The sequence below is a fragment of the Echiichthys vipera genome (assembly GCF_963691815.1).
Source record: "Echiichthys vipera genome assembly, chromosome: 4".
NCBI lineage: Eukaryota > Metazoa > Chordata > Actinopteri > Perciformes > Trachinidae > Echiichthys > Echiichthys vipera.
Genome location: NC_139829.1, coordinates 1,349,544 through 1,368,649, shown reverse-complemented (window position 1 = coordinate 1,368,649; position 19,106 = coordinate 1,349,544). Strand labels below are relative to the sequence as shown.

The following is a 19,106-nucleotide window of genomic DNA, read 5'->3' as shown; positions in this document are numbered from 1 at the left end:
CAGGTAAGCCCAAACAAGTAGTGGGGGTGAACTGGGAACGTCTGGAGGAGGCCCCTGTCCGAGAGATCTTCAACTCACACCTCCGGCGGAGCATTTCTGGCATCCCTGTGGAGGTTGGGGGCATTGAACCGGAGTGGGCAATGTTCAAAGCTTCCATTGCTGAAGCTGCAGCAGTGAGCTGTGGCCTCAAGGGGCGATAACCCTTGAACACCGTGGTGGACACCGGTGGTCAGGGAAGCTGTCCGACTGAAGAAGGAGGCCTTGCGTGATCTGTTATCCCAGAAGACTCCTGAGGCAGTTGCAAGGTACCGGCAGGCCAGAAGGGCTGCAGCCTCTGCTGTATCAGAGGCAAAGCAGCAGGTGTGGGAGGAGTTTGGAGAAGCCATGGAGAAGGACTTTCGGGCGGCACCAAGGGGGTGAGGGGGTCTTTTCTGTGGGCCATCCAATCTCTGTACGCCCAAAGCGAGAGCTGTGTCCGGATCCTCGGTAAGTCGGATTCGTTCCCGGTGGGGGTTGGCCTCCGCCAGGGGTGCGCTTTGTCACCAATCCTGTTCATGATTTTCATGGACAGGATATCGACGCGTAGTCGTGGTGGGGAGGGGTTGCAGTTCGGTGGGCTGAGGATCTCGTCTTTGCTTTTTGCAGATGACGTGGTCCTGACGGCATCGTCGGTCAGTGGCCTTCAGCACTCACTGGATCGGTTCGCAGCCAAGTGTGAAACAGCTGGGATGAGGATCAGCACCTCTAAATCTGAGGCAATGGCTCTCAGCAGGAAACTGGTGGATTTCTTACTCCAGGCAGGGAATGAGTCCTTACCCAAAGTGAAGGAGTTCAAGTACCTCAGGATCATGTTCACCAGGGAGGGGACGATGGAGCGTGAGTTTGGCCGGAGAATTGAATCAGCGGGGGCGGTGTTGCAGTCGCTCTACCGCACCGTTGTAATGAAAAGAGCTGAGCCGAAAGGCAAAGCTCTCGATCTACCGGTCAATCTTCGTTCCTACCCTCACCTATGGTCATGAAAGCTGGGTCATGACCGAAAGAACGAGGACGCGGGCGGCCGAAATGGGTTTTCTCAGGAGGGTTGCTGGAGTCTCCCTTAGAGATAGGGTGAGAAGTTCAGCCATCCGTGAGGAACTCAGAGTAGAGCCGCTGCTACTTTGCATTGAAAGGAGCCAGTTGAGGTGGTTCGGTGTTCCAGGCACGTCCAGCTGGGAGGAGGCCTCGGGGAAGACCCAGGACTAGGTGGAGAGATTATATCTCCACACTGGCCTGAGAACGCCTCAGGATCCCCCAGTTAGAGCTGGTTAATGTGGCCCGGGAAAGGGAAGTTTGGGGTCCCCTTCTAAAGCTGCTTCCCCTGCGACCCAACCCCGGATAAGCGGTTGAAGATGAGATGAGATTCATGAATAACAATCTATTCTCAGTATATAAATGGAACATTAATATTACAATATACTGCATGAATACAATTAGTAGTTTTAAGCTATAGTCATAAGATCAAATTATTAGGCTAGGGGTTAGATACCAAATTAACTGTTAAACATGGCTGCTTCTATCAGCAGTCATGTCATACACAAGGCAAATTTGTAGAATGTCGACTTTTTTCTTCTAGGATGATTTGGAAGCTGCAGACGATGCCACTAAATCAGAAAGATTGTTTTTGAAGTTGTCCAAAGGGGTCACAGTTTCAGTTGTCAAAGCTGATCTGACTACTTTCAAGGCCGACGCAGTGGTAAATGCTGCAAATATGCAGCTTCAGCATCATGGTGGACTTCCAAAAGTATTGCAGGTGGTCCACAGGTACAGGCAGCAAGTAACCACCATGTTGCAAATCATGGCCAATTACAAACGGGAGAAGCTGTTGTTACTGCCATGCTGCAAAATCATTCATGCAGTGGGGCCATGCCTAAGAAGCACAAATGATTTATGTTGCAAAGCCAATGCTGAAAAGGGTAATCTGGAGTGTACTGGAAAAGGCAGAAGAACAAAATCTATTTTCTGTCGCCATTCTGGCTATTAGCTCTGGAATTTTCAATTTTCCTCTGCCACTATGTGCAGACATAATAGCCACCACCATCAAACAGTACATTTGTCCACCCTTAAAAATTCATCTTGTAAATAATGATGAAAAAACAACAAAATAAATGGAAAGGGCATGCAAGCTAATACTGAGTGGTCCACCAGTAGACAAGGAGACAAACTCGAAGAAAGCACAGAAGGCAACAACAGCCATGGTCAACCCTCAGGAGACATTTATTTCTCTCTCTCACATCCCATGAAACCGACACTTAATACACTAAAATATCACACAAAATCAAAGAACAGTAACATTTTGTGGTTATGTAGAAATAACCTGCAGTATAAGTAATACATTGTGTTGTCTGTATTCACAGAAAGTGGCAGTGCAGCATATAAAAAGGAGAAAATCCAATGTTGAAGGGCCTATTTGGAAAAACTCCAGTGCTACAGGGGGAAAAAAATCCAAGAAGGCTTTCCCAACCAGTAAAGATAAATACACTGCAACAAATCCTTCACCATGACTACTGGTTGACCAGTGATGCCATGGATCAAGCCAGCTACCTCGTGACCAAGAATCATGACGACCTTGACGGGTTTCAATCTTTTTTACCCTTTAGCGCAATTGGACAAGGAGGGATTGTGGGGACTCCTGAAAATAAATTTGTTCAGATGTTACATCAGACAGAGCCACTGGATAACAGTCAGCAATGTGTTTTGCAGTGACAATCAACTCGCCATTTATGACAGCAAACTTAGCCCTGGACCCAAGAACACTGCAGGCACTGTCCTGGCTGCTAAGGCCACAGGCTGACACTTTTGATGTTTTGCAACCAGCAGTGCAGCAGCAAACAAATTTCAGTAACTGTGGGGTGTTTGCAATAGCCTTTGCATATGCATTACGCAAGGGTCATCAACCAGAACAGTGCATATTCAATGAAAACAGGATGAGGGCACAGCTGTACAAGTCATTCACAAGAAACATCATCACATTTCATGCATCACCATTCCGAGAGCTGTGATCGGGAATGATGACATCTGGCAGTGTTCTAAATGTGAACAAACTAATAGCACTTGAGGTGAAACGTTTTATTCAGGGAGACCACGTTGGTGGAGCACAAAGTGCTCAAAAGTGAATTACACGTTGACACTTTGACAGTTGTCAGATCTTACAACTTACCTATTTTCAAACATTTTTTTATCACATTTTTGTCTATCTTGAGAGTTTTTACTATTGGAAATGTATTTATGTTTAAACCGAAAGAAAAGAAAAACATTTAAAGGCTTCAGTTTTGCATTTCAAGTCGACACTTTGACAGTCACTGGATTTTGAATCTAATTTATGATAAAACCATTCAGTAAAGTGTTTTGATATTTTTAATAATGATAGTCAGGACCACTGTGAACAAGAATCCATTGTAAATATTAGCAAACCTCCTATGGAATAATTTTAATCAACTTAGAAAATCAGGAAATTATCCATTCGCCAATATGCACTTTGACACTGGGAGGGATTTTGAATCTAATTTATGATAAAACCATTCAGTAAAGTGTTTTGATATTTTCCATAATGATAGGCAGGATCACCGTGAACAAGAATCAATTGTAAATATTAGCAAACCTCCAATGGAATAATTTTAATTAACTTAGAAAATCAGGAAATTATCCATTCAACAATATGCACTCTGAAACTCGGAGGGGTTTTGAATCTAATTTATTATGAAATCATACAGTAAAATGTTTTGATATTTTCCATAATGATAGTCAGGGTCCCTGTGAACCATTGTAAATATTAGCAAACCTCCTATGGAACCATTGTAATTAATTATTGAAAATCAGGAAATTATCTATTCACCAATATGCACTTTGATATGATAGTCAGGATCACTGTGAACAAGAATCCATTGAAAATATTAGCAATACTTGAATAATTTTGAATAATTCTTCAAAATCCGGAAATTTGCACAGGGTATGAAAAACAGCTTTCCCATTCACTTTGGCCAAGTCGGGCACCGTACGTACCGTAAGTGCAGGAATAGACACGCAACAGATATTAAGTGGGCGGCTGGCTTGTCATGGCTTTTTCATTTGGCGGCTGACCTGACCGCAGTTTAACGTTATTCCAAATTGAAAATTGAGAAAAGCACATTATGGACATTACGACAGAAATTAAGATTCTAGCATGGGTGCAGATCCCGCAGGGGACTGGCCGACATGCAACCCCCCCCCCCATTCTGAACCCCCCCATAAAAAGACTCTAAATCATTCTAAATTGAACAAATGTTTTCACGTCTAAAAAGAAATGATTGAAATGGTGGAACAAATCATTTTGTTGGGTCAACTTGGGTTTTCTTTATTTCTGTTTATTGTGCTCTTATAACTGTGTTTTTTAATAACTGTTTACCAGCATAACTGGCATTGTAAATATATGTTATATCAGTTAGTTTACACGACTTGGTTCGGGCTTCATATTTTCATATTCATTCATATCAATGAATCCTGCATAAGGTAGTCCAATACACTGAGAGAAAAGGAAGATGGAGAGAAGAACTGGGGCTGAGTAGACTTTACATGACCCTTAAAATGATGATTTACTAATATAACAGTTCAGTAAAATGATGGTTTACTGATATAACAGTTCTGTAAAATGAAGATTAACTAATATAACAGTTCAGTTAAATGATGATTTACTAATATAAAAGTTCAGTAAAATAATGATTAACTAAAATAACAGTTAAAATGATGATTTACTAATATAACAGTTCAGTAAACTGATGATTTAATAATATAACAGTTGAGTAAATAATGATTTATTAATATAACAGTTAAGTAAATGATGATTTAATATAACAGTTAAATAAAATGATGATTCACTAATATAACAGTTCAGTAAAATGATGATTTACTAATATAACAGTTTAGTAAATTATGATTTACTAATATAAAAGTTCAGTAAAATGATGATTTATTAATATAACAGTTAAGTAAATGATGATTTAATACAACAGTTAAATAAAATGATGATTTACTCAATTACAGTTCAGTAAAATGATGATTTACTAATATAACAGTTCAGTAAAATGATGATTAACTAAGATAAAAGTTCAGTAAAATGATGATTTACTAATATAACAGTTAAGTAAAATGAAGATTTAATATAACAGTTAAGTAAAAGGATTTGCCAATATAACAGTTCAGTTAAATGATGATTTACTGATATAACAGTTGTGTAAAACGATAATTCACTAAAATAACAGTTCAGTAAATGATGATTTACTAATATAACAGTTAAGTAAATGATGATTTCATATAACAGTTAAATTAAATGATGATTTACTAATATAACAGTTAAAATGATGATTCACTAATATAACAGTTCAGTCAAATGATGATTTACTAATATCACAGTTAAGTAAAATGATGATTTATTAATATAACAGTTACGTAAAATGAGGATTTACTAATATAACAGTTAAGTAAATGATGATTTAATATAACAGTTAAGTAAAATGATGACTTACTAATAACAGTTAAATGATGAGTTACTAACTTAACTGTTATATTAAAAAATCATCATATTACTTAACTGTTATATTAATAAATCACGATTTACTTAACTGTTATATTAATAAATCATCATTTTACTGAACTGTTATATTAGTGAATGATCATTTTACTTAACTGTTATATTAGTAAATCATCATTTTACTGAATTGTTATATTAGTAAATCATAATTTTACTGAACTGTTATATTACTAGCAGTGATACTCTCTGTTGGCTGTTTAAGGACAAATAATCAAGAAAGGTAAGAACAGTAAATGATTCCATGTGCAGTACTTTTTGGAATGATTCGGTTAGCCTCTATAAAGTTGGGATCTATGGTGGCATACAGGAAAAAAAAAGAAATCACTTTAGTTTAAACTTTAGTTTATCCGTCACTCTGCTGCTGTTTAGCCTCTTACATATTAATATGGTTGCGCATGTGCTACAAGACGTAAAATTCAGTCGCACACTCTTCAGCCTGTGAGTGTACCGCTGCTTGTTTGTCTTGTTGTTGTCGTCAGAGAACTGCTTCGCTTGTGTTCCCTCGTGTGCGTCACGTACGTCTGGCATCAAGTGAGCCCTCACGTGGACTTGCGGGGAATTATGGGTTCAAAACGCAATTAATTGTAATTTATTTATTTTAATGGAGTAAGCGATAATTTTGTTTATTCGATAACTTATAAATCGATAACTTATCAATAATTAATTGATAATCGATTAATTGTTTGCATCTCTAGTGCACACAGTGGCCCTCATTTATCAATCTTGCGTCAAAACGGGCGCAGATCTGAGCACAGAATTGGTCGTACTACAGGACACACGTGTGATTTATGAAACATTCGTATCTGACCAATCTCAGCGTACGAATGAGCGGGCCTTGATAAATGCGGCAGCTGAATTCGATCGTCATTAACATGTTACGCCCTTAAATATTCCTGGTTCGGAGGCCTCGCCCACTGAGGTCAAACATGGAGAGAAGAAACACTGGTAAGAAAATACACTTTTCTGACACAGAGATCGGCATCCTGACATCCGAGATGGAGCATAATAAAGATGTGCTTTTGGCAGTCTTAAGAGTGGAATAAAAGGGCCCATAAAAACGCTGTATGGAAAAGAATAACGGAGGCAGTCAACCCGAAGCAGCGCTCCACTGTGACCCATGTGCGTGTGTGCGCACTGTTGAACCTGCGCTCCTACTCTGTAGCGGGGTTTGCCAGCGGGGTTTTTAGGTATTCCGGTAGAAGATAACCTTTGTCAACTAGAAGAACCATACCAAAATGTTAATCATCTGATACCTTTTTTGATTTAATGCAATTTATCGAGGGCAGCCGCCCACCAACACATTCATTCATTCATCTTCAACCGCTTGTCCCTGTCGGGGTCGCGGGGGGCTGGAGCTGAGCTGTTTTGAAATATAAAAGAATCGTTAGTTCCCCCTGGCCACCTGGTGCCACGTTTTAAAGCTATAGCTTGGCATCACAAATCACCTGTACATTTATCGAGTGGTAGTTTTTGCGATTGATGAATGCATAATCATTCATGGATGCTACCTTCAGACGCACATGAGTACAATCAATTGCTCCAACCACAATTTTTATTTTTATTTTATTCGTTTTAAGAATCCGTTTTGATCTGTTCTTAATATGTGACTGCTTATGCTTAATGACAGCTGAGGTTTGTTAATTATTTTCAGCCAGATTTTGCTGTGCTGCACCACAAATCCACAGGCTCAAATTTGCGTACACGATCTCAGACCTGGCGTGAGAGTTGATCGTAGCTCCCGCTCACATCCAAATTGATAAATGCCGAAGTTTGCGTGGAAATGGTCGTAAGCACGTTTTTCTGCCATACGTTCGTTTGATAAATGATGGCCATTAAATCAATGTGATAATACTGATGTCATAATATTGATTAGGTTGTGAGTGTATTTCATAGAGGTTTTAACAGCTGGGAATGAGAATTTAAATTATTTCAAACTGCATTCATTTTCCACAGTGATCTGAGTTAAATTTGAAGCCTTCTTTCTCTGTCCTTTAAGTCTCAACTTGGGACATGTAAGCCCGAACCCCTGTTAACCTCCATCCTTACTGTCAGCAGGATGGAGAAGGAGGCATGCTGCTTCCTGGGAAGATTTGTGAAGGAGTTCCCAGCTGCGCTGGAGGAGGGCAGTCTGCTGCCTGTCAGCCCTCTGAGTCGCAAAGTGTCTCTGGAGGAGCTGCACGGAGAGAGCCTGGAGCTGGGCTTGAGACTACTGGCTGTTAGGTATGACCGGAAGGGAGAAGCACACAAAATGCATAAGCCATGACTGCACAACAACTGAATGCCCCACTCTAATGCGCTTATTCCACCCTATTAAACCGGAAGAAAATCAACCAGTCATAGCAGCAGACTCTCTGACACGGTATTAATAGGGCCTATTCGGATGGGATTAGTTCTGCGTAGGAACGTGGGGTAAAATAATTTTAGCTCAGGACGCCTGTAATATGAATGGCCAATTTGCACAGGATTAAGAAATTCCTGTATTTTACCAGGAGTGGGAGGGGTTACTCGATTTATGCACGTCACCTCCCTTCCGTTATGTGTGTGCTACATAGCTTCCTCACGTAGGCCATTAATATTACAGACGTCCTGAGGTTAGACTATTTTACCCCACATTAGTCACTGTAATGAATATGAAATATCACTTGAGCTGCGATGACTTAATAGTAAATAATTTCAAAAATAATAACTGTAATAATATTATGCTTTTCCACACCTTAAATAATCTTCATGTTTATTTTCTTATCCTGCCTCTCAAAACTCCATTATCATCTCATTACTTTGACTTAGCTGATAAATTCAGCCATGAAGATACTACCCAAAAAGTAAAAAAGGCTCATGCAAGTGCATAAAAATGATCAACGGACAAAACTTCAATTGCAACATTTTAGAAAGAGTTTTTTTTTAATGATTCATTGACAGTGGTGCAGTCTGAACAATGAATTTGCAGTCTGTGACAGAAGGTCTGTAGGGTTGTGGAACCAGGACAGCAAATAGTCTGGATTTTGTTGAGCAGTGACTTTCTGCAGTAAGCTGGTTTCTCATGTGAATGACATATCTGATTTCAATAATCAGGGTAGTGGATGAAAGAAACCTGGTTCCCCTAAGCAGAGTGCTGATTTCTCTGCCATGTATAATGGCAGTCATGTTTCTAATTGACTTTTTTTTTTCAATTATTTTTTTATTAAATTGTGCAGACAAGTACACAAGAAGAATTTTTGTACAGTGTGTCTGCTTTAAGCTCAAGGCAGTGTCCTCAGTATCATCAACAGTAAGACTATCACTAATACGAGCCAGCAGTGGGTCCCAAGTTTTGTGAAATGTTGTCAAAGATCTCCTCTGTGAAAACCTTAACTTCTCTAACCTTAGACAGTGTAAAATTTCACGGATCCAACTACTATGTTTCCATTTAAGGAGAATGGTATATCTAGCAAACAGGGTGTTAAAGGCCACGACACATTGTGTAGTAATGGGCAGATTTTTTAGATGGAGGGAGCCCAAAAAGAGCAGTCAGGGGATTGGGACAGAAATTCAGCAAGCTTCGTCCAGAGCATGTGTGCGTGGTCGGCTTGAGACCAGTTACATCATCACTGTGACTATGGTATATCTTAGCCAATTTAGCATTGGTGAAATGAGCTCTATGAAGCACCTTCCACTGTAATAGGCCATGCCCGGCACAAATCGAGGATGAGTGTACCAGTCCCTCCACTTGACCCCAAATCCCTTTCCCATGCATTTTTAGATGATACAGACTGGGCTCAGAAAAGCAATCTTATTACAAATGACAGATATCAGTCGTTTGTGTTGTACTAGAGAGACAGAAATTGGTCCATCTAAGCTTCAGGGGGGCGGTTCGATAAATGTGGGAATTGCTTTTAGATAAAATGTCTCATTTGAAGATACCGAAAAAAGTCTATTATAGTTTATTTATTAGGCAAGCTGTATTTGTCAAACATAAATGCAAAGGATGCAAAAACACCTTCGTCATACAGATCATTAAGTGTTCTGAGGCGCTTATCTGACTATATGCGGAATGTAGGGTGCAGTTGCAGGAAGGGAGAAATGCATGGTTATGCAAAAATGGGGCAAGGATCGAAGCCCTTTGCAAGCTGTACTGCTTCATTAACTGGATCCAGATTTTAATAGTATTAACGACAACCGGATTAGATGAGACCTTGTGGCCAGTTATGGGGAGCTGTGAGCAAATCGAGCGTGCAAAGAGCAGGAGGGAGATGTTTTCTCAGTATGAGCCCAGGGCGGGCAGACGTCTTCACCGCAGAGCCAATATAAAAGTTTATTTATGTTGCAGGCCGTAGAAGTAGTGGCGGAAATTAGGGAGTGCTAGTCCCCCTTCAGGTTTAGGGAGTCGAAGAATATGTTTTTTGACACGGGCTGGTTTATTCTGCCAAATAAAGGCGTTTAGTTGTTGGTCTAGATTAGTAAAAACTAGGGATGCACGATATAACGGCATTAATATCGGTATCGGCCGATGTTCGTCATTTTTTAACCTATCGGCATCGGTCCGATGAGTAAAATTGGGCCGATATGCACAACCGATGTATATCCGGCTAGTTGCTGTGTCGGGTGAAGGAGCGGGAGAAGGAGGGGAGGGGGATTTGGCCATGGCCATGTGTATTTGTTTGGGTGACGCAAAGGCGGCACAGGATTGTGGGATGTTAAACGGAAGAGGAGAAAAAATGTCAGCGGTGTGGGCGTTTTTCACTGTGTCAAACAAAGACACTCGAAAAGCAGTATGCAACACCTGCAAAGTCGAGGTAATGCGAGGAGGATGCCGCGTCAAGTCATTCAACACCACAAATTTAATATGCCATTTGAAAAACCGCCACCCAGAGCTACACAAACAACTGCGGGAAAAAAATGCTGCTAACATTAGCCAGCAGGCAAAAACGAAAGCAGCTGCAGCTGGTAGTCCAATACAGCAGGTACTCGACCAGACCAAGAAATTTGCCAAGGACAGCGCAAAAGCCAGGACAATAACCGACAAGGTAATGGAAATGATTGCTCTTGACAACCAACCATTTTCCATCGTGGAGGACCGAGGATTTCGGCGGTTGATGGAGCATATTGAACCCCGCTACACCCTACCAAGTCGGCGCTACTTTTCCGACGTCTCCCTCCCTGCTTTGTATGAAGTCGTGGCCACGCATATCCACAAATTGTTGGACAATGTAACTGACATTAGCTTCACTACGGATATATGGAGCTCGGACGTAAGTCAGATGAGTATGTTGAGCCTTACTGCTCAGTGGATTAATGACAACTTTGAAATGAAAAGAGCTGTTTTACATGCGCAAGAGTTTGCAGGATCACACACGGGAGTCGCCATCGCTAGCGCATTTGACTGCATGTTTGCCAAGTGGAAAATTAAAAAAGACAATGTGCATGTTGTTCTCCGCGACAATGCGCGGAATATGCAGAAGGCAATGGAGGAGTGTGGCGTTAAAAGCCTGGGCTGCATGGCTCACACGCTGCAGCTAGCAGTGCATGATGGAGTGTTAAGCCAGCGGAGCATTTCTGACTGTGTGGCGATCGGGAGGAAAATAGTCGGACATTTTCGCCATTCTCAACTCGCTACTTCTCGGCTGAGAGACATACAGCAAGAGTTAGGTATGAAACCCATGATGCTACAACAAGATGTGGCGACCAGATGGAACAGTACTTTTTATATGATGAAAAGTCTACTTGATCAGAAGCGCGCTCTTGGTGTGTATGGAGCAGATCATGAGCTGCCTGCGTGTTTAAGTGCATATCAGTGGGGCCTCGTTGAAAACATGACCACGCTTCTCACTCCATTTGAACAATTAACGAGGGATATCAGCTCACATCTGGCTACTACTGCGGACGTGATTCCGTCTGTTGTGGCACTGAAACGATTGCTGAGCAAGGCAGCTGACACAGACAGTGGGGTCCGCACAGCAAAGACCACTCTACTGGAAGCTGTGAACGCGCGATTTGGAAGCGCTTTCTCTGAGCCGCTTTACTACTTGGCAACGATCCTTGACCCCCCGTACAAAGACCGTTATTTTGACAAAGTCACCAAGCAAGCGGCGGTAAATATGCTCCAGAAGCAAGTGGACAAAATGACGCACAGCGACAGCGCTACGGAGACACCGGACACAGAGGAACCGCAAGAGAAGAAGATAAGAACAAGTGACGAGGGTGGAAAGTCGCTGCTTGACATGCATGACGAAATTCTGGAGGAAAACTTGACCATGGAACAGCAGGCAGGCCTGACAAGCCACACAAGTGTGCAGGTATAATATTATCAGACCCAGTCTTTTATAAAAAAAATAACGAAGTCCTTTGTGTAGGGATTTTTTTTTAATTAATGTGCTGTGAATTCTATAGAGTTACTAAAATAATAGATTTACTTAAATGAAAATGCTAATTGTTATAAAAAATATTTAGTAATGCTTCTCTGCCCCCTTGAGGTTGACCTTAAGCACTGGTCATCTCCTCAGAGCAAAGTTCATCAAAGCTCTTAAGGGGAGGAGGACAATGTTGTAATGTATAGAGTACTGCTGGTAATTTATCAGACATGCATAGTTATACACTTGTCTACATTCCTGTAGGTGCATGGCTATCTGAGTGAGCCCCTCATCCCCAGAAATGAGAGCCCACTGCAGTATTGGAAAAGCAACATGTCTCGCTTTCCTGCCCTGGCCAAAGCAGCATGCAAGTTCCTTTCGGCTCCATGTACAAGTGTGGACAGCGAACGTCTCTTCTCTGCTGCATCACATATTGTTGATGAAAAGAGAAACAGAATCCAGTGTGAGAAAGCAGAAATGCTTCTCTTTGTCAAAAAAAACCTGCCTTTGCTGATGTAGTAGGCCTGTACTATAACTTACTGTACAGTGTTAGGTGGAAACAGTTTCAGTGTTTGGGACATTTACTTTGAGTACATTGTGGCTGCTTTAAGTTGGAAAATGTACAAAGACAGTTATGTCACAGTTCTCATATTTTGATGAACATTTTTATAGATGGGTCTTGAAATTGACTTGTTTTTTTTTTTATGTTTGCTTGGTAGAAACATTGTTTCAATGTTTGGACATTTACTTGAAAATTTCAGTGCAAGTTGAAAAAATGTGCACTCACAGTCAGGACATGTTTTTGATATTTTTGATTTAGCCTGTCTAGTGCACAGAGCTGAAAACGCGTTGCCATGAATACTGGCATGTTTGATAAGTGGTAAAAGTTGGTTACTTAGGTTTTATGGTAGCCTGTATGCTTGTTATTTGGAAGTAAAATACATTCTGAAAATAAAGGAAGACATTCAAAAATTCAGTTTGCATGATTTACAAAATGTACAAAATTTTATCATCTCAGAAACATAAAAAAAAACCTCATATCGATATCGGTAAATATCGGTTATCGGCCATAGCAGAAAAATTCATATCGGATATCGGTATCGGCCAAAATTTTCATATCGGTGCATCCCTAGTAAAAACGATTTGTTCAGACAAAAAGTTCTTTTGAAAAAGGTCCTTGAAGGAGCTGGTGATAAACACCCCCAGATACTTGAACCCCTTGTCAGCTGTTTTAAAGGGGAATATGAATTTTGGGATTGATCTCGCCAAGTTGTTGACAAAAAATAACTCACTTTGTGAATATTCAACTTATACCCGATAGGTGCCCAGACTGATCCAGAATTGATAAAACTGGGGGGAGGGAGGATGTGGGGTTTGAAATAAATAAGAGAAGGTCATTGGCATATATGAAAGTTTGTGGACTAGGCCAAGACGAGTGATGCCTTCAATCTCATTCTGGTTTCTAAGCCAGATGACTAATGGCTCGATGGCTATGTTGAACAACAGGGGTGAGAGCGGACAGCCCTGCCGGGTCCCGGCTGAACGGACACCATTAGTGTTACAGATGCAGAGGGGGTTACATACAGAAGCTGAACCCAAGAATTAAAATTAGAATCAAAGTCCAATTTCTACAAAATGACTAATAGAGAGCCCCACTCTACCCGGTCGAAGGCTTTCTCTGCATCCAGCACCACTACGACCTCGGGAGTGTCCGAGCCAGGTGAGAATATGTTGTTGAGCAGCCCACTAGTGTTGAAGAATGGGTGTCTCCCTAATATGAAGCCTTTCTAGTCTATTGAAATTATTAATGACATCGCACTTTGTAGGCAGAGGGTGAGGACCTTAGCGAGGATCTTAAAATCTACGTTTAAAATTTAGACCGGTCTGTAGCTGCCAAATTAAGTCTTTCTTCAGGTGCAATGAAATAGATGCCTCATGCAAGGTCACTGGCAGTCTGTCTTCAGTAAAGGAGTCATCGAACATTCTCAGAAGGAGAATCGCATCAGGTACGCCTTAAATATCTCGACTGTAAAGCAATCGGGTCCAGGAGATTTCCTGTTTTGCATAGACTTGATCGCTTCACGCAACTGGCCGACAGTAAGTGTAAGCTAAACCTCCATGGTGAACGTGGAATTGAATCCTGTGGAAAACTAATGTTTACTGTGGTAGGAGCATGGTCAGAAGTGATTATTGGGTGATATTCACATGCATTCACACAGTCCAGGAGGTTGTTATCGAGAAAAAAGAAATCAGTTTGAGAGAATGCATGGGGGAAAAAAAGGAGAAAGCTTTACCATGGGGATTTCTAAACCTCCAAGAATCAGAAATTCCCGACTGCGATGAATATGTTTTTACTGTGTGCGTTGATTTGGATAGTGTAATCTGTGTAGGAGAAGATCTGTCAAGAGTCACATCCTGCACCAGATTGTCTACCCCCATGATAATGCCATGTCAGCGTTTGGGATTTTTGCAAATAGCTTTGTAAAAAACTGTTCATCGGCCAAGGTGGGCGCATAAACAGAAACTAAGACCTCTGGTGTGTTCTGGAGTGTGCCCGAAACTATGACATAGCGGCTGTCAGTATCTAGGATTACATTTGTCGGCTCAAACAGGACCCTTTTATGATAGAGTTAGAGGGGCAGCTATCATCAACCTGTTAATTTAAAATGGAAGAAGTGGCTCATCCGCGCCCTCTTAATACGTGGGATGTCAGCAAATTTGAGATGTGTTTCCTGCAGAAACATCACATCCACCTTAAGGTGCTGTAAATGTGTCAGGACCTTACCGATTTTGGTCACGTTTTTCATTCCCTTAGTATTCCAGGAGATCGGACGCACTCCAGTACCTGTCTTAACAACATTAGCCATGGGAACAATGATAATAAGTTAGAATGACACTGCGTGACCTGAAGTATTCTTTTGTACTTGAGGACGAGAGTTAAAATAAAACATAATAAAGTAATGTCCACAGTGTGTTAAAATGTCCGTTTAGCGATTTCTGTTCAAAACTCTTCACAGACAGAATATCAGCAGTCCGTCAGGACTGTAACTATTAAAACGGCGGTCTAAAAATAAACTCTGGCCAGTCCGGGGCTGTTAAAGCAGAGCTATACAGTCAGCAACACACAAACTCACTTTTATCCAGATAACATGACAGTGGCTCGTCCACGGTGAAATCAACAACCCTCGGCAGTCATCAGGTCTTCTCTGTGCAGGTAGATGTAATGAAGGCTTTGCCTCAGTGACCAAAGAAAGCCTTTTCCTCCCTCTATCCTTCATCGTGATGACAAGCCTGGCAGGGAACAGCAGCGAGGGTCTGAAGCACAGGTTGTTAAGCTCCGACATCACCTTGCGGTATTTCTGGCGCTGCTCCACCATCACAGGTGCATATTCATTCATTCATTCATTCATCTTCAACCGCTTATCCCGGGTTCGGGGTCGCGGGGGGCTGGAGCCGATCCCAGCTGACATCGGGCGTGAGGCGGGGTACACCCTGGACAGGATGCCAGTCTATCACAGGGCACATAGAGACGAACAGAGACAGACAACCATTCACACCTAAAGGCAATTTTGTAAAGCCATCAATTAACCTAACACGTGCATGTCTTTGGATTGTGGGAGGAAACCGGAGAACCCGGAGGAAACCCACGCAGACACGGTGAGAACATGCAAACTCCACACAGAAAGGCCCAGGGATGCGAACCTGGAACCTTCTCGCTGTGAGGTGACAGTGCTAACCACTACACCACCGTGCAGCCCATCACCGGTGCATAGCCCTAGTTTATGGCGATGGGGGAGCCTCTGTACTCCAGCTTCCCTCTCCTGGCGGGGCCTTGCGCATGATTTTTGCTTCACCTGGTATCTGTGCAGCCGTTTGATAACTGCCTGTGATTTCTGCCCTGGCTACGGTTTCTCGGAGGGCGTGCGGTGAGCCCTGTCACACTCCGACGTTGACCCCAGGAAACCTTCACCAAAAACCTCCATGGGCAGCTCCGCTGCAGAAGAAGGCTGTCGGCCGAAGCCCCTCCACTGATTCAGGTACGCCAATCACATGGATATTATTGCGCCGGCTGCTGGACTCCAGTTTGCTGACTTAGCCAGCAGCTTAGCTTTGCTCTCTGTTAGTGTGGCACAGGAGGGTCGTCGGACACTGTGGCGTGGACATGGTCCAGCTTTGCTTTGAGCGCTGAAATGGAGGTTTTGAGATCGACAGAGAGGGCTTTAAACTCTGCGGAGAGGGCTGTGCGGTGCTGCTCCAAGAGGTTAGTAATGTCATACTAATCCCGCCGCCCTCCTTCTCTGCTAGCCTTCGCCCCCTTGTCTTTAACAGTCTGTCTGGTTGCATGCGTCGGCATATTTAGGTGCTGTAATCATCAAATGAGACGAATATTACTATCCTAGTGACTTTTGACGTCCTGAAGCGTAAAAATTATCAAAAATTGAGGGACAAAGACTCGGCCTGTGTCTATTCCATTTCAGCTAAACCGGAAGTCCTAATTGACTTTTTACAAGTATGAGGCGAAATCCTTTTTTTATTGACAGCTAAATGAGCGGGATCTCAGATAGACTGGCGTCCTGTCCAGGGTGTACCCCGCCTCACGCCCGATGTCAGCTGAGATCGGCTCCAGCCCCCCGCGACCCTGACAGGGACAAGCGGTTGAAGATGAATGAATGAATGAATGTGTGTCTGAAGGCACCATCCATGAATGATTACGCATTCATCAATCGCAAAAACTACCACTCGATAAATGTACAGGTGATTTGTGATGCCAAGCTATCGCTTTTAAACGTGGTGGCCAGGTGGCCGGGGGGGGGGGACACACGCGATTCTTTTATATTTCAAAACAGCTCGGCTCCAGCCCCCCGCGACCCCGACAGGGACAAACGGTTGAAGATGAATTAATGGTCGAATGTTTTGGCGCACAGCTGCAGCAAAGTGCACTGCAGAGCCAAAGTCATCTCCTCGGTTAGTGGCTACCCTCGATAAATTGCATCGAGTCAACCCGACTCAAACAAGGTATCAGATGATTAACATCTTGATATGGTTCTTCTAGGTGACAAAGGTTATCACCTAACAGAATACCTAATAACCCCGCTGGCAAACCCCGCTACAGAGCAAGAGCGCGGGTGTTGTGCCGCATTCAGCACCCCTGCCGTGAAATGCACCCCCTTGCATTATAGGTGATATTCTGGATCAGAAGGCTGTTGTTTCGACCCATAGGAGTAGTTTATATACAGGTTACCCACAACGGTCAGAACATTGGTTACTTACAGTCTTTGAACTATTTTAAAGAATTTAAAATCACAACCTTGGATAATAGCGAACACAAAACAACACCTTTTTGTATGTTCTGTGGAAATATACTGCAGCCATAATTACAAAATGAATTAAATGGATCTTTTGAGCAAGTTGAATGTATTTGACTTAGCGTTTCCTAAATATAATCCCAATTTTTCTTGCAATTAATAGGTTCAAAAGTGTGTGCTTTTAATTGGGTTACCTGTAAATAAACTACTCCTATAGGTCGAAACAGCAGCCTTCTAATCCAGAATATCACCTATAATGCGAGGGGGTGCATTTCACGGCAGGGGTGCTGAATACGGCACAACACCTGTCCAACAGTGCGCACACATGCACACGGGTCTCAGTGGAGCGCTGCTTCGGGTTGACTGCCTCTTTTATTCTTTTCCAGACAGCGTTTTTATGGGCCACTTTTATTCCACTCTTAAGACTGCCAAAAAGCACATCTTTATTTTGCTCCATATCGGATGTCAGGATGCCGATCTGTGTGTCGGAAAAGTTTATTTTGTGTTTCGTCCCTCCATGTTTGACCTCAGTGGGCGAGGCCTCCGAACCAGCAATATTTAAGGGCGTAACATGTTAATGATGATCGAATTCAGCCGCCGCATTTATCAAGGCCCGCTCATTCGTACTCTGAGATTGGTCAGATACGAATGTTTCATAAATCACACGTGTGTCCTGTAGTACGACCAGCTCTGCGCCCGTTTTCACGCAAGATTGATAAATGAGGGCCACTGAGGGTAAATGACGTGTTAAGGGAATTAGCCTATAATTCAACATTTTTAGAAGGAGATTAAAAACAAAACTTGACTCCCTGTGGGGCATTATAAACCAGGTACCAGAACTGATGAGAATCGGTGGGATACTTCTGGTTTGGCTGAGATGGAGTAGACACGGGTTGAGTCCCCGAAAGTCACTACTAAATAGTAATATTCGTCTCAATTGAAGGAAACACCACCTAAATATGTCAACGCATTCGACCAGACAGACTGTAAAAGACCAGGGGGCGAAGACTAGCCCCGCAAACGAGGCAAGCCTCCATTTCAGCGCTCGAAGCAAAGCTTGACCACGTCCACACCACAGTGTCCGAGCACACACAGAAGATAGGCTCCCTCAAGGTAAATGCAATCTACAAGACAAGCGTCTGCTAACGCTGGAGGCCTCCTGTGCTACGCTAACAGAGAGCAACGCTAAGCTGCTGGCTAAAGTCAGTGAGCTGGAGTCCCACAGCCGGCGTAACAATGTCAGAGTAGTTGGACTACCTGAAGCAGTGGAGTTTATTATTTCTTTCTCCTTTCTTGTGGTTACTTAAGGGGTCAAACACTGTTAGTTTAGGGAGGAGATCCCAGAAGCTCAGTATAGCTGTTAGTTGCGAGCTGGAGAGCTCAGAAGGTGCTTTTTTCTATGGGAATAGCCCTCAGATTGGTCACAATGTTACTAAGTTAGAGGGGCAGCCATAATCATTCATAAAAGGGTCCTGTCTGAACCGACAAATGTAATCCTAGATAATGATGGCCGCTATGTCATAATTTTAGGCACACTTCAGAACACACCAGTGGTCTTAGTTTCTGTTTATGCGCCCACCTGGGACGATGAACAGTTTTTTACAAGGCTATTTGAAAATATTCCCAATGCTAACAGTCTCTGCATTATCATGAGTGGAGACTTCAACCTGGTGCAGGATGTGACTCTTGACAGATCTTCTCCTACACAGGTTACACTATCCAAATCAGCACACACAGAAAAGACATATGCAGCACAGTTGGGAAACTCAGATTCTTTAGAAACCCCCAAGGTAAAGCTTTCTCCTTTTTTTTCACATGTGCACTAAACATTATCCCGAATTGATTTCTTTTTACTCGATTACAATCATCATG

At 42.5% G+C, this 19,106-nt stretch overlaps 2 protein-coding genes across 4 annotated transcripts in view; both read left to right on the top strand.

The window, feature by feature from the left end:
* ppm1f (protein phosphatase, Mg2+/Mn2+ dependent, 1F) overlaps nt 1-19,106 on the top strand; it is a 61,531-nt gene that overhangs the window by 7,248 nt on the left and 35,177 nt on the right. For all 3 annotated transcript variants that reach the window (XM_083912410.1, XM_083912409.1, XM_083912408.1), the window contains exon 2: nt 7,658-7,822. In XM_083912410.1, the coding sequence (XP_083768536.1) occupies nt 7,659-7,822 (164 nt within the window). In that variant the 5' untranslated portion in view covers nt 7,658. The remainder of the gene's footprint in view (nt 1-7,657; nt 7,823-19,106) is intronic.
* LOC310946558 (zinc finger BED domain-containing protein 4) lies at nt 10,378-12,447 on the top strand (the record flags this gene model as incomplete). The annotated part of the gene is made up of 2 exons (XM_083913057.1): nt 10,378-11,874; nt 12,193-12,447. 2 exons carry the CDS (start codon nt 10,378-10,380, stop codon nt 12,445-12,447), a joined length of 1,752 nt encoding a protein of 583 aa, XP_083769183.1.